We start from the raw sequence: 17,022 nt of genomic DNA on the forward strand, positions 1-17,022 counted from the left end.
GCTATTTTGATCCACCACATGTGACAAAAATCACCCCAGGAACTAGTTTATTTAAAAACTCATTTATAGAAGTTGCACAGCCAAATATTGACATAATTAGTACATCAAGAATCATAACGAGGACTCAGTGCAACCACATGATTGCAATTGTTAGATCATATTACTGGCTACCAGTTAAGTTAAAAGCAGTTTTAAAATCTCTTTTTACATATACAGTAATGCTTTAAATGATATAGCACTTTCACCCCACCCTACACAACTTATTTCTATTCTCTAAGGTGCACATTACAATCTCAAGGACAAATAAACCACTGTAGGAGGCTAAGCCTTTGGCTATGGGGCACCTGTACTCTAAAATTACTTATTTTCCACTATTACAGAAAACTATCAGTTGCAGCATTTAAATCAAGTATGACACACTGTACTCTTCTCGCATCAGCAGCATAGGCAGTAACTGCTGCTTTCTCATATTGGTTACTAATTAACTAAAGCAAATGTTTCGACTGGCAGTAGGGCAGTCCTTTTTTTTTTTTTTTGACTGAAGATATTTAAGTTGAAATCAACTGCCTGCAGAGTTATCTCATTCTATATACTGCTTACCTAGGATACACACCCTTGCATATACAGGGGTGTGCATGTCTCTTGGCATATACTACATAATATTCCTGTTTATTTTTTAACACTATTTGTTTTGTGTTTATATTGCACTTTTTATGTTTAACGAAAACTACACTAAACAACCGATTGGCATTACCAGCACTATTTGGATAGACAAAACAGGACTAACAAGTTGTGCCCAAGCACCATAGGTTTCCAAAGCTTTGAAAATATATATGAGTATATTAGATATTTACTGGAATACATTCTTCTAACTGGTGACTGGATGGTTTCAGCCCTTAGTTACAGTTAAGAGGCTTTTGTGACACCGAAAAATAATGTTATTTTAAACTAAACAAAGATGAGGAAAGCACATGTGCTTTGTGAATTCATTCTCCCACTAAAAAGAAAAAACCTCATACTTCAATAGCAATGCTTTTAAGAGCACACATACGCAAAGTACAGGACATTAAATATAACACAGAACCCCTTTCTTTGATGGAAGGAAAACAAAAATAAACTTTCCAAGATGTCATAAATACAGTCATATGAAAATGTTTGGGAAAACCTCTCAATTCTTTGGATTTTTGTTCATCATTGGCTGAGCTTCCGAAGTAGCAAACTCCTTTTAATATATGACATGCCTTATGGAAACAGTAGTATTTCAGCAGTAACATCAAGTTTATTGGATTAACAGAAAATATGCAATAAACATCATAACAAAATTAGACAGGTGCATAAATTTGGGCACCCCAACAGAGATATTACATCAATTCTCCTTTTGCAAATATAACAGCCTCTAGATGCCTCCTATAGTCTTTGAGGAGTGTCTGGATTCTGGATGAAGGTATTTTTGACCATTCTTCCATACAAAATCTCTCCAGGTCACTTAAATTTGAGGCCTGCCGAGCATGGACAGCCTGCTTCAAATCATCCCATAGATTTTCAATGATATTCAAGTCAGGGGACTGTGACGACCATTACAGAACATTGTACTTCTCCCTCTGCATGAATGCCTTTGTAGATTTTGAACTGTGTTTTGGGTCACTGTCTTGTTGGAATATCCAGCCCCTGCGTAACTTCAACTTTGTGATGGATGCTTGACCATTATCCTGAAGAATTTGTTGATACTGGGTTGAACTCATCTGACCATTGACCTTAACAAGGGCCCCAGTCCCTGAACTAGCCACACAGCCCCACAGCATGATGGAACCTCCACCAAATTTGACAGTAGGTAGCAGGTGTTTTTCTTGGAATGTGGTGTTCTTCTTCTGCCATGCAAAGTGCTTTTTGTTATGACCAAATAACTCAATTTTTGTCTCATAAGTCCAAAACACTTTGTTCCAGAATGAATCTGGCTGGTCTAAATGAGCATTTGCATACAACAAGTGACTCTGTTTGTGGCGTGAGTGCAGAAAGGGCTTCTTTCTCATCACCCTGCCATACGGATGTTTGTTTTCAGATCTTTTGAGAGTTGCTTTGAGGATCCCCTGCTGTCACTCTTTAGAGGAGAGTCAAAGGGTAGCACAACTTGCAATTTACCACCTTAAATACCTTTTCTCATGATTGTACACACCTATGAAGCTCAAGGCTTAACGAGCTACTGCAACCAATTTGGTGTTGCAAGTAATCAGTATTGAGCAGTTACATGCATTCAAATCAGCAAAATTACAAGGGTACCCAAATTTTTGCACAGCCAGTTTTTCACATTTGATTTAATTTCGTACAACTAAATACTACTTCACTAAAAATCTTTGTTCGGAAAACATCCCAGTACTCAGATGTTCCTAGGAAATGAGACATACCACTGTTATGCTTTTTGTTGAAAGTAGAGTCAATTATTATGCATGCTGAGAGGGGTTCCCAAACTTTTTCATATGACTGTACACGTTTACCATCCAACACTACCTTTGAATATATATTCAGTATAGCTGGGAACATCGATACTCCAGGGAGGACTGCACTAAAACTCAACAAAATAAATACGCTGGTCTTCCAGGCATGGATCCAACATCACCTGCCATGTGTTTTCCAATTTAACTTTAATTACAATTTAATTTTATAAGCAGTGCAGTCACACCTTGTAGACTTTAATTTGTTACTTATGGGGTACTATTTGTCGTGAAGTGTTTATAAAATATAAATTTGTATTTTTAATGAAAAAAAAAACATACTTGTTTAAAAGGGTATAAGCACCTTACATTTCTGCAAATTCTATACACCAGGGGTTGCCAACTCCAATCCTGGAGAGCCACAGTAGCTACAGGTTTTCATTCTAACCATTTTCTTAATTAGTGACAAGTTTTTGCTACTAATTAACTTCATTTAATTTCCTATTTAATAGTCTAATTCTTTAAATCAAGGCTGAGCAACGTTGGCCCTGGAGGGTCACAATGGCTTCGGGTTTTTGTTCCAACCCAATCGCTTCATGAGAAATCATTCATTGCTGATGAAGCACTTAATGTTCAAGAGACATTTTTCTGGTTCATTTTAGTTATCTTGCTTGTAAAGATTTTGAACCTTTAGTTGCTTATTTTAGTCTTAAACAGCTGTATTCATTGTTTTAACTGATCCTTATTAGCATAAGATGCAAATGACAAAGGAATCAGCAATTCTACATTTAGTTTGTCTCCATTTCCACCCATGTGCATTCATCACTCACTATTTGGTTTAATTAACCAAGTACTCAGATGGAAACTGAAGAGAAAGTCAAGAACTGAAAAATCCTTACTCAAATTACACACTAATCACTTGAATGATACATGTATCAGAAAGGAAAAAAAATCTATGATTTAAGAATGAACTGACATGGTAGAATTGAAACACTAACAAGCAATTAAATTAAATAAAATCTATTATGGGTGATGATTGCTTCTAATTAAGCAACTGTGGCTCCCCAGGTTTGGAGTTGGCCAACCCTGATATAGACTACTCTTGGTAGTAAATAATTTGAACTGTTTAATATAAAAGAAATCTCATGGTTTGTTAGATAAGAACACAATTAAACCACTTACAACAATGAAAAAAGGACAATTACAAAAAATAGACCCTTACAGTGCACAGAATAAACTTCACACTCTACTTTGCTGAATTTACGTCAAATATAACTTTTATAGCTACTCTGTATATCTTACCATATTTATAAATTTAAAAGGTAAAGCAGAAAACCAATAACAAATTGTTTTTTCCTACTTGGCTTTATTTACACACTCCTTCCAGCATTCACCAGCTATTTCAATACCTGTTTAAGAAAACTCACCGTGTCACAGCCCCCTTTTCTGCAAGAATGAAAGCTGCCTGAGGATTGCTTGTTCGGATTAGATGCTGAATTTGTAACAGCAATGGGTGTCTCTGGTCAGAAGAGAGGCTGGTAAAAACAACAGCACTAACCAAGCCTTTGACATGAAAAAAGAATGAAAATATAAAAACAATTAGTATAAGCAAAACTGAAATGTGCATTTTGTGGATATTTGCCCTTAAAATATAATGTGACATTAGCAAGTTCAGAAAAAGCAGTAAGCAAGTGTAATAATTAAATAAATAACTATTTGATACCCTGCTGAATTTGTAAGTCTGCTCACTTACAAAGAAATTAAAACAGTTTCTAATTTTTATGGTAGTTATTTTTTTAATCAACCAAAAATCCAGAAAAAACTCATTACATAAAAGTTATAAATTGATTTACATGCCATTGAGTGAAATAAGTATTTGATCCCCTACAACCCAGCCTGAATTCTGACTCCCACAGATTGGCTGTGTGCCCATGTGGCACACAGATTATAGTCGATCAATCAAGGATGAGGATGATCATGAGAAAAGTGAGGGATCAGCCCAAAACTACACAGGAGGAGCTTGTGAATGATCTGAAGGCAGTTGGGACCACAGTCAACAACAACAACAACATGTATTTATATAACACATTTTCATACAAATGATGTAGCTCAAAGTGCTTTACATGATGAAGAAAGAGAAAAAAGACAAAATAAAATTAGAAAATAGAATTAGGGAAAACTAATTAACATAGAATAAAAGTAAGGTCCGAAGGCCAGGGTGGACAGAAGAACCAAGAACACCATTGGTAACCCACTATGCCATAATGGATTGAAATCTTGCAGCACCTGCTCAAGTAGGCACATGTACAGGTCCATCTTAAGTTAGTTTTTTTTTTTTATGTTCACCCCAAAAGGCAAGATTTTGCATTCAGCTCCAGACCAAGGGCAATTGGTCATTTTATATTTCTTCCATTCCCGAATAATCGCACCAACAGTTGTCACCTTCTCACCAAGCATCTTGCTGATGGTCTTGTAGCCCATTCCAGCCTTGTGCAGGTCTACAATCTTGTCCCCGATGTCCTTTGACAGCTCTTTGGTCTTGTACATGGTGGTGGAGAGTTTGGAATGGAAGACATTAATTTTGTGGACAGGTGTGCTTTATACACATAATGAGTTGAGATCAGGAGCATCTGTGATTGATTTATTGACTGTAATCTGTGTGCCACATGGGCACACAGCCAATCTGGCTGGGTTGTAGGGAATCAAATACTTATTTCACTTAATGACATGCAAATCAATTTATAACTTTTATGTAATGCGTTTTTCTGGATTTTTATTTGATATTCTGTCTCTCTCCATTAAAATGAAACTACCAAAAACTAGAGGTTGTTCATTTCTTTCTAAGTGAGCAAACTAACAAATTCAGCAGGGGATCAAATAATTAATTCCCCCACTGTATATGTTTAATTCCCATGCCCTTCATGTGTTATGATTTGTAGTTAAATGAAAAGTAAAATAGAGTAAGTAACGTAACTTACATTTAGAAATTAACATTACATTAACAAATTTAAAAATATTAGAATTTCTACTTTTAGGTACACAAAGGGGACATTAATACACTGTCAGAAGGGTATTTATATTTTACAGCATAGAACATAATTTGCTGTTATTGTTACCTTGATAAAAAATATGCATTTAACTGGTTTGAGAATGTCACAGTGCCTATAAAAAGTATTTCCAAACTACCCTAACCCCCTACTATTCTTCATTCCAGAACTGCTCAAGCTCTGTAAGGTTGCATGGGATTGTGAGTTGTCAGGCTTTTTGAAGCCTAGACATAAAACCTCAATTGTACTGAGATGTGGATTTGGACTTGGCAACTCCTGGAGATTGACATTGTTTTAAAGCCATTACCGTGCAGCTTTGGCTTTATGCTTATCTTCTCCTAAGGTGTAGGTTTCTTGCAGACGGCATCAGCTTTTCCTCCAGGATTTCTCGATACTTTGCTGCATTCATTTTACCTTCACAAGCCTTTCAGGATTTGCTGTACAGAAGCACCCCACAGCAGGATGCTGCCACAACCATGGTTAATGATGGAGATGGCAGTTTTGATGGTGTAGAGCAGGGGTGCCCAACTCCAGTCCTGGAGGGCCGCAGTGGCTGCAGGTTTTCATTCTAACCCTTTTCTTAATTAGTGACCGGTTTTTGCTGCTAATTAACTTCTTTTGAATTCATTTTAATTGACTTGCTCTTGAAGACCCCTCAATTGTTTCTTTTTCCTTAATTAGCTGCCAAACAATAATGAGATACAAAATGAGCCAAAACAGGACCAGCAAACTGTGACCATCATACAATATCTGAAAATAGGTGAAGGTCTCGGGAATGCTGATCTGCTCTTAAAAAAATGAGAAAAATCCAAAATATCGGAAATGTCTGCTATTGCACAACGAGAGCAGCAACAAGCCATGGAATTAAAGAACGAGTTTAATTAATGACAAGACTCAGCACCTCATTAAGCAACTGGTTGGAGTGAAATTGGTTGGAGTTTGAGGCCCTGACTTAGTTGGTCTTATGTTGGCTCACTCACTCCACATTTCACTTCTGTTTGGGTGCCATTTAAGGAAAGAAATGAAGCAATTCAGAGGAACGATGAAGAAAGTCAGGGAAACGTCTTACAAACCAAGTCAATTAAAATTAATTCAAAAGAAGTTAATTAGCAGCAAAAACAGATCACTAATTAAGAAAAGGGTTAGCATGAAAACCTGCAGCCACTGCGGCCCTCCAGGACTGGAGTTGGGCGCCCCTGGTGTACAGTATCGTAAAGCAGCAACTGGGGGGAACAAGTGGGCAACAGTTGTTGTCTGCATAGTCTCTCCTTTCTCAGCCACTGCAGCCTGTAACTTCATCGGTTTTCATAGGTCTCTTGGAGTGCTCCCTTACTAGTCTTCTTCCTGCACAATTTTTGGAGATGCCCCGCTCTTTGCAGATTTACAGCTGTGTCATACTCTTTCTGTTCTTAATGATTGGTTTAACTTAAGTGTTTCCCAACCTCGGTCCTGGTGAACCCCTGTGGCTGCAGGTTTTTGTTCCAACCAGCTTCTGTTTTTAATTGAACTCCTGGGCTAATTAAGTGAACTGATATTTCCCAAGTTCTGTGTTTAGGGGACAATACAGAAATTAGAAAACTAAGTTTGCTAAAAAAAAAAAAATATTAAAATGCACCAAGCAGTTATATAGGAATAATGTATTTTTCTTCTTTTTAACAGTATTTTCATCTTGATTTTCATTCTACTTTTCTAGGTGTTCTAATTGTTTAATTGATCCATTATTTACTAATTAGTGGGTCTGACTCTAAAGTAGTTGCAGCCTTTGATTATTCAGTGTTGTTTGCCTGGGTGTCTGATCTGCTCGTTTTAAATTGTCATTATTAAGATACAATGAAGAGGGAAAAACTGCACAGAGAAAGGGCAAAGTACAGTATAATGAAATCAACAAAAGAACATTTAAATCTATAGCAAAAGCAGAAATATTTCTAAATGTCTTATAAATGTAAAAACCATGCTGCTGTGCTTTTCTGAATGTCAAATAAAAGAAAAAAAAACAGCTAATTAAATGAGATCAGTGCCATCAGGTGTTGTCAATGATTAGGAATATGGTTGGAACAAAAACCTGCAGCCACAGGGGTTCACCAGGACCGAGTTTGGGAAACACTGGTTTAACTGGAATCCAAGGGATATTTAATGACTTGGATATTATTTTGTCTCCATCTCCTGACTCTGGCTATTTAATTACAATTTCAACCAAGTTCTTTTGAGTGTTCTGTTCTCTTTATTGTCTACTTTTTACCAAGAAACTAACTCACCAGCAGATGAACCTTCCACATAGAAGTACATTTATATTACAATTAATTGAAAACCCTCGACTATGGATAGGTGGTCTTGACTCAGTTATTGATGTAACTTCTAAAACCATTTGGTTGCACCAGTGATGCATCAGGTGTGTAATAGTAAAGGGGGCAAATACTTACTAGGCCATCAATTACTTTGTATTTAATGACTGCAACAAATTTAGATCAATGTGTAAAGATATTTTTCTGATAACCAGTTTTGAAAAAGCCTAATCAGACCCACTGTGATTCAATGTTATAAAATAATAAGATATGAAAAACTTAAAAGGGTGGTGCAGAATATTTTTTATAAGCACTATATGTGGGGAAAAATAGGTAAGGGAAGTAGACAAGCTGGCCCAGAGGCTTAATATAAATAATGAATAGACATTAATGCTTCTTGAGATTACAGTGGTATTTTTTAATGAGCTGGCCTTAAATTCACAGACATGCAAGCTTAAATTTCACTCCTGGTTCACATGTAATTGTGTTAAATGGTGTAGGCACTATAGTCATGAAATATTTGGGTATGCTCATCAAGAAAGGTGTTATATGAATTAAATGCTGATGGAATACCTTGACAGCACTGCTCCAGGAATTTTGGGAAAAGGAACCTAAAAAAATAAAAACAAAAAAGTGTAACGATGTTTATTTACACATTGTACATGCTAACTGCAGCATTGATACAAGTCTTTTGAACTGTCACTGATCAAATGAAAGAAATTTTTAAAAGAGAGAAGGATGTTTACTCCAGGGACTGAACTGAAAATAAGAACATATATATAGCATGGAGTAGGTTTTGAACTTCACTAACAAATCACTCATGGAGAAAGTAATCTTTTATAGGTCAGAAAGGGGGCAGCTACCAAGTGGCTGCACAAACAGACTTTAACAGCTGGGACACAGTGAAGACTTTCATATGAAACTGCTGTAAGCTATTAATGTATAAAAATACAACAACAGTTGTTAAGCTGAAGGCAGTAATAAGACAACCGACATTTTTGTGATTACTTTCTAAAGATTCTGTTGAAACATTTTAATGATTCATTAGAAATACTGACTAAATCTCTTGACATACATTTTACAGAAAGTCTAAGTCTCACACAGGAGTTCTGAAACACAACTGATGAGGGTAATCTGCACAGGGGAAAGCTTACAGCTTGTTTCTTACATGCTCTATGTGCCCAGCATCTGATGTATAAAACAATCTTTATCATTAACACGTGTATATTCATCCTCTGAATGTAATGGACAGTACCAAAGTAGTCTATCCATACATTTTCTAACTTGTCTATCAAATGTGGTGTCACCCACAGCAGGTGTCTATTTTGTCTGCAATTGGCATGAGAAAGAAGAAATAGAGGGAAGTTTCAAACTGCATGGCTCTCTCTGTACCAGTGGCTAGCCTACAGGTTCATTTCAAAATTAAATTACTTGGTTAGTGTTTGTCTCATATTTGAAGTAAAAGGCAAATCTAACAATGTAACTTGTGATAAAAGCAAATAATAACAGATGTATAGTTAACAGAGCTACAGGTGGCCTCACAGGTGGCGCAATGGTAGTGCTTCTGCTTTGCAGTAAGGTGACTGTGGAAGATTGTGGGTTCGCTTCCCGGTTCCTCCCTGTGTGGATAGCGCTTTGAGTACTAAGAAAAGCGCTATATAAATGTAATGAATTATTATTATTATTATTATTAAAAAAGCATACTTCATTTACATTAAGCTTGTACAGTTTTTTTAATCCAAAGTAATATTCATTAATATAACAGCTAAAATGTGACTTAGACAGTGAAAGCACATATGATGCATACGGATAAAGCAGCCAATGGAAGGCAATCTCCAGTTATGACTAATAGCAGCAGTAATGATCAGTCCTGCTCACAGGCTTAAGCAATAAGTAAGTCTGATCATTTATATGACGCACCTTGAAAACAACAGTAGAGAGGCTGTTTTACAGGAATTCTAAAATAATAATAAGACTGATAAATCTGATTTCACAAAGTTAGCCTTTAAAAAGTTAGGAAAAAGGGAGAAATATGGAATAATTAAAGCATCCAAGGTTGGTGGCAACTGAAGTTTGAATGTGACTTTTCCATTAAATATTAATTTTTAGTGTTACTAATCAGCAAATGTCTCTTTCATGTACTAATACAAACATCAATCTCATAATAGTGAAATGTCATAAACCTGATGAAATTACTTGCTAATTTTAAAACTGTGCTGTTACCAAATTAATTATCTTTTTTTTTGTAGTGTGGGGTGAAAAAACATTTAAAGAGGCTGTTACATCTTATTAACGGTTACTTTGGGAATAAATGGTGGACTAGACAGATCCAATTGGACAATTGCCAGTAGGACAGTCTGTCTATGATGCTCAGTCAGTGCAATAACAGCTAGAGACAGCATCTACAGATTGTTTTGCCTAAACATTTTAATTTAATTTAGTAGGCTAAACATTCAAATATCTTATATATAAACGTTTACGCGTGGAAGTGTTTGTGTCTGTCCAGCTTGGAAGTGAAAGGTGGAGTCGGGGTTCGCCTCCGAGGAAACGAAAAACTCACTTAGCCGCTAATAACACAAGCGAGGCCAGCACGTCAGTAAAATGAAACCTCAGAAGAAAGACAAAGTCGCTTAGCCACTAACATTGTCAAAACAGTATCCCTTTTACTTTTCCTCCCGCAGCTAATACACAAGCGAGTCAAGCACGTCAGCAAAACAAATCCTCCTAGAAGAGAGATGCTCAGAGTAGTTCCTTTCAATTACCTGACATCTCTACATTTCAATTTTTTTCTGGCAATTTCAATAGTTTCTAGGACCCCGGGCTCTTTACAGCACAGGCTTACACAGCTAGTTAAATTATATTTACTTTGTTTTACTAAAACTAAGCTGTACTAAAACAACAATGTCTACAGATGACCGACATGTAGTAACCCTGCAACTGTTGGCCATGTGTAATTAGACAAGTAGAAGGATGATATTTTATTAACAATGCATGGAAAATACAGAGGATTTCAATTTGTACTAATGTGTAGAAAAACCATAGACATCCACCCCTCCATGCTCCATCCCTTGGCTAGCCACTGTTCTGATGTAGCGGACTATGGTTTCCAGTCGCATAGTATGACATTCTCAGGGACTCATCCCAACCAATCTGAGACTGATCCCGACAAGTTGAAGGTAAGTTGAAGGGACAGGCTTGTGTGTATTGCATGTGTTAGCCAACAATTAACAGGCACTTAACTAAGTATAATGCATATAATGCAGATATCAGGAATAAGTCAAGTGGGTGTTTTGGACGTTGCAAGTAGTGGAGAGAATGGTCTGTCTGAATTTTTATGCTTTACATACCACAACAAGATGGAAAAAAGGAACAAGACTGCATCTGACCTTGCCATACCTGGAAAGCATTCATACATATAGCACTAACTTTGTTAGGCATCACATTATTAGCTGACAGAAAAAAGGCTGAGCTCACAATGCTGAAATGTGAAACTGCTGGAAAGTTGTCACAAAGTCATCTTATTTGTTATGCCCTGTGATTTCTAGTCAAATAATTTGACATCCTCAGATGAAAATATCAACAATGGCATTGTCATATTTGGCGTTCCCACCAAACAGAAGTCCCGTAATGTGCCACTGGTTTATTAAGTTTCTTTCAATAGTCTACAGGGGAAAAAATGTTATTTTGTAAATTTTGCGCAATGCATATTCAGTTTTAAAACATGGTTAGATTTACATCAGTGGGGGCAAAAAGATTCTTTCACCTTTTTTTCAAACAAATACTATATGCCCAAAAAGATAGAATTAATTATTTGCCTATTGCTCCCCCCATCCCCAAATATCTAAACTGTTTAAGACAGACACACTGCAGGTAACTCACCTTCTTTTCACCTAGAGTCCAAGGTAAGAATTACTCTTTAAAAGGTTTTTCTACTGATAGCCTAGTATAATACCTAGAAAAACCTAGGACTGTTCAACCCCTGTTCACACAACCAGAAACATAACTCATGCATAACAGTATTAGTAACATTAGCTTTTTGAGTAATCTGATAAGGGTTCTTCTAAATGACAAACTCAGCTACTTTCTTCAGGTTGCAGATAACAGCCAACTAATCCTAGAGGGCATTGTCTAATTTTAAAACAGTTGGATAAGCCAGAGTTTATTTTTAAATGTAATATGGCCTTGTCTCATCAGTACACTTGGCAAGAAACAAATCTTCAATTATATTTAGGTTGCAGGGTGAAAAGAAGTTCATAGAAGACAAGCATAATGGCAACAGAGGTGATGAAACAACCTCAGCTGCACTATTTTATCACAAGACTTGTAAATCAAGTTCAGGGAAAAAAGCAAAACTACTAAGGACACACACACTTGCTCTTTGTATTAGGTGGTAACTTTACAGTATACTCTTAGCAAAAGTCTTTTTAAAAGGGGTTCTGTTCAGTGCATGCTCCTAAAAAAAAAAAAAAAAAGTCTTACCTTTCAACTATTTTACACCATCAAATATATGGTTGTCTGGCTTACAACCAGAAAAAGGCAATAAAAATGATACAATTATAATGAAGTTTCTTTCTTTTATTTAAAGCTCTTGTCACCTATTAATGTTAGGCTTAATCAGGGAATATTTGCTTGGATAGGAGTGTGGTCTCAAATGCAAACACGAAAACAGCTGCAACTGTCACAAACAACTGCAGTTTTTCCATCTGTTTATTTGTAAAACATTTATCCATGTCAGGGTCACTGCATTATTACATTAAAAAAAAAAAAAAAAAGTGTTTCATAATATAAATAAAAGATTTCTGTTTACCTTGGTGAATTCATATTAAATTTAAAAAGTGCCTATTATATTCCACAACTGCATGTATGTCCATCTTGTCTATCTGCATAAAACAACTCGCCACTCTGTGGGCCAATTTCCTTGAAATTCAGTACACTTGCTTTTGCTGAAAATTTGTCAAGAAAGATAATTTTTTGCCATCATATTTTATATACTGTAGTTAGTGTGTTTTTAAGTAAATATTTAAGCATCCAATAAATAAATAATATTTAAAAACAACAGAAAGCATTTATTTTTCTATTTCTTCTACTTTTCTCACTGAACCACCGCTCCCTAGTGCTTTTCTCACCAATGCCAGATCTCTCGTCAACAAAATCGATGAACTGTGGCTACATGTGGCAACAAATAACATTATAAAGATCAGTTTTGTTCTGTTGATCAAAGAATCCTGGCTTTACTCATTGATCCCGGACTCTGCTATCCAGCTAACAGGCTACACTGCACAGCACCAAGACAGGACCAGTGACTCCGGTGAGAGTAGAGGAGGTGGGCTGTGTGTGTACGTAAATAATAATTGGTGTACAAATACAGTGACTGTAGACAGTCACTGCTCCCCGAACCTGGAGTATGTGACTGTTAGATGCACACCCATATATCTCCCTACAGAGTTTACTGTGATCTTGAATACCGCTGTTTACATAGCACTGGACGCTAATGCAAACTCGCTATTGAACTTTTACACCAGAGTATTAGCAGTCAGCTGACCAAGCAAAATAGATGCTGTGTATATCGTTGCTGGGGACTTTAACCATGTAGATTTAAAACCTGTACAGTAATCCCTCACTATATCGCGCTTCGCCTTTCGCAGCTTCACTCTATCGCGGATTTTATATGTAAGCATATTTAAATATATATCGCAGATTTTTTGCTGGTTCGTGGATTTTTGCAGACAATGGGTCTTTTAATTTCTGGTACATGCTTCCTCAGTTGGTTTGCCCAGTTGATTTCATACAAGGGACGCTATTGGCAGATGGCTGAGAAGCTACTCAACTTACTTTTCTCTCTCTCTCTTGCGCTGACATTCTCTGATCCTGACGTAGGGGGATTGAGCAGGGGGGCTGTTCGCACACCTAGACGATACGGACGCTCGTCTAAAAATGCTGAAAGATTATCTTCATGTTGCTCCCCTCTGTGCAGCTGCTTCGTGAAGCGACATGCTGCACGGCGCTTCGCATACTTAAAAGCTCAAAGGGCACGTATTGATTTTTGAATGTTTGTTTTTCTGTCTCTCTCTCTGTCTGCTCCTGACGGAGGGGGTGTGAGCTGCCGCCTTCAACAGCTTGGTGCCGCGGTGCTTCGCATACTTAAAAGCCAAACAGCCCTATTGATTTGTTTGCTTTTCTCTCTCTTTCTGACATTCTGTGCTCATGACGCGCACTCCTTTGAAAAGGAAGATATGTTTGCATTCTTTTAATTGTGAGACGGAACTGTCATCTCTGTCTTGTCATGGAGCACAGTTTAAACTTTTGAAAAAGAGACAAATGTTTGTTTGCAGTGTTTGAATAAAGCTCCTGTCTCTCTACAACCTCCTGTGTTTCTGTGCAAATCTGTGACCCAAGCATGACAATATAAAAATAACCACATAAACATATGGTTTCTACTTCGCGGATTTTCACCTTTCGCGGGGGGTTCTGGAACGCAACCCCCGCGATGGTGGAGGGATTACTGTACTCCCTAAATTCCATCAGCACGTCAAGTATGCCACAAGAGGAGCTAACACATTAGATAAAGTCTACACAAACACTAAACAGGGCTACACCGCTACATCACCTGGGCCACTCTGACCACACGTCACTGTTTTTAATTCCGGCATAAATCCCACTCAGGAAAATTGCCCCTAACAGCACAAGGACAGTTAAAACTTGGACAGATGGAGCTTCTCAGCAGCTGCAGGACTGTTTCAGTAGGACCAACTGGGACATCTTGGAACACCCAGACCTTGAAGTGTTTAGTGACAGCGTACTGTGTTATATTAAGAACTGCACAGACACTGTCACAGTGGATAAACGTATCCAGGTCTACCCCCAATCAGAAGCCGTGGATGACCAGGGAAGTCCGGAGGCTGCTGAAAGAGAGGAACACTGCCTTCAGGTCTGGTGACAAGGCCCTCTACAGCACAGCCCGTGCCAGCCTAAAGAGGGGCATCCGAGAGGTCAAGTCAGACTATAAAAGGAAGATTGAGGAACACCTGGATAGCAACAACGGCAGGCAAGTGTGGATGGGTGTCCAGCATATGACCAACTACAGGACCAGTCCCAGGGCTGTGGGAGGTGATTTATCACTGGCTGAGGAACTGAACCACTACTTTGCCTAGTTTGAAGTGGATCCACCAGAGACAGCCAGACCCCATCCAGATACCAACAACAGCCCCATCTTCACAGTGGGGGAGCATGAGGTGAGACGCACGCTGCGGGCTGTCAACCCACGGAAGGCAGCTGGACCTGACGGCATCTCAGGACGCGTGCTGAAAGACTGTGTAGACCAACTGGCTGGGGTCTTCACCAGGATATTCAACCAGTCTCTGTCTCAGTCCACTGTGCCATCCTGCTTGAAATCCACTGTCATAGTGCCTCTGGCCAAGAAACAGACCATCACCAGTCTTAATGATTACAGGCCAGTTGCACTGACCCCTGTGGTTATGAAGTGCTTCGAGAAGCTCATCAGGAACATCATGTAATTTATTCCTCCCATGCGTGATCCGCACCAGTTTGCCTACAGAGCAAACAGGTCCACAGAGGACGATGTGGCCACTGTTCTCCATGCTGTTCTGTCCCATCTGGAGCAGCAGAGGAGCTACACACGGCTGCTCTTCATAGACTTCAGCTCTGCCTTTACTACCATCTTACCCAACAGACTGGTGACCAAACTGTCAGACATAGGACTTCCACACTCCACTTGCCTTTGGATCAAGGACTTCCTGAGTGATTGCACTAAGAGGGTTAGAGTGGGCCCCTACTTCTCCACAACCATCAGCCTCAGCACTGGCTCCCCACAGGGGTGTGTGCTGAGCCCCCTGCTCTATACCCTCTACACCCATGATTGCATTCCTGCCCACTACAGTAACACCATTGTTAAGTTCGCTGGCGATACTATGGTAGTAGGGCTCATCTCTGGGGGGATTAGTCCACCTACACGGATGAGGTGGAGTGGCTGGAAATGTGGTGTAACAATAACAACTTGCTCCTAAATATAGCCAAGACCAAGGAGCTCATTGTGGACTTCAGGAAGAAGGCAGACAACATCCAGCCACTCATCATCAACGGGGACTGTGTGGAGAGGGTCTCAGACTTCCGCTTCTTGGGAGTTACCATTAGGGAGGACTTGACCTGGGGAACACACACTGCTGAGGTAGTGAAGAAGGCCCAAAAGAGATTCTACTTCCCGAGGGTGCTCAGGAAGAACAACATCCCTGAGAAATTGCTGGTGTCCTTTTACCGCTGCACAGTAGAGAGCATCCTGGTCTACTGTCTCTGTACGTGGTTCTCCAGCTGCACAGTAGCACAGAAGAAAGAGCTCCACAGGGTCATTAAGGTCGCCCAGCAGATAGTCAGCTGTCCTCTCCCCTCACTAGAAGAACTACATAGTTCCTGTTGCCTCAGGAACGTCAAGAAAATTCTTCAGGACCCATCACACCCAGGACATGCACTGTTTGAACAGCTGCCTTCAGGCAGACGTTTCCGATCCATAAAGACTAAGACAAATAGACTGAGAAATAATTTCTATCCTTCAGCCATCACCATGTTGAATGCTGTTAAGTGGTCAATCTGACCTAGTGCACCTTCGTGTTTACAATACAATACACTCATGTTTACAATACAGCTCTAAGTTAACATTGGATAAGGGACAAGTGCAATTTAATGTATGTATGAGTGGAAAACATTGCTCTGCTGTTATGGACTATTTTGGTACTTATTTTATTCCCTTTTTATTTTAGTTTTAACTTGAGTAATCGTGTTTTTTATTTTTTTTATACTGGAAAATTGCACCTAAATTTTCGTTGTACAATGTCTCATTGCTACAATGACAATAAAGATTTTGATTTGATTGAACACTCGTAAAGATTTGTCTTGGAGGTGGGAAGAATGGACTTGGGATGGCTCTCTGGGTTTTGCCAAGGGTTGAACACACAAGACTTGTCTGCCTGGCCCACCATCTATGTGGCCTTCACTGGTACTACAGAGGATGAAGGCAAAGATGATCTCTTAACGACAAAGGGAAAAGAAGAGCTACTGTGTTTGACTGTGTGTGTGTATGTACTGCATCTTTTGTGTATGTAGTTAGTGTGTATAGCCCCTTCCTTACTAGGCATTCACTTTTTTTTTAATTAAAAAAGCACAAATAAGGGGATTGATCCCTGCAACAGATTTAAAAAAGATACTACTACTGCCACATTTTCCTGTAAAAGATGCATGGCGATACACTTTTAG

The 17,022-nt window shown here is 38.6% G+C and overlaps 1 protein-coding gene across 2 annotated transcripts in view; it reads right to left on the minus strand.

Annotated features, from left to right (window-relative positions):
• The window catches only part of dnaaf9 (dynein axonemal assembly factor 9), a 172,934-nt gene that overhangs the window by 16,527 nt on the left and 139,385 nt on the right, over positions 1 to 17,022 (minus strand). For both annotated transcript variants that reach the window (XM_028801454.2, XM_051928226.1), the window contains exons 29-30: positions 8,332 to 8,369; positions 3,857 to 3,992 (exon numbers count right to left, since the gene is read on the minus strand). In XM_028801454.2, coding sequence (XP_028657287.1) covers positions 3,857 to 3,992; positions 8,332 to 8,369 — 174 coding nt within the window. The remainder of the gene's footprint in view (positions 1 to 3,856; positions 3,993 to 8,331; positions 8,370 to 17,022) is intronic.

This window comes from Erpetoichthys calabaricus, chromosome 5 (assembly GCF_900747795.2).
Source record: "Erpetoichthys calabaricus chromosome 5, fErpCal1.3, whole genome shotgun sequence".
Classification (NCBI taxonomy): Eukaryota; Metazoa; Chordata; class Cladistia; order Polypteriformes; family Polypteridae; genus Erpetoichthys; species Erpetoichthys calabaricus.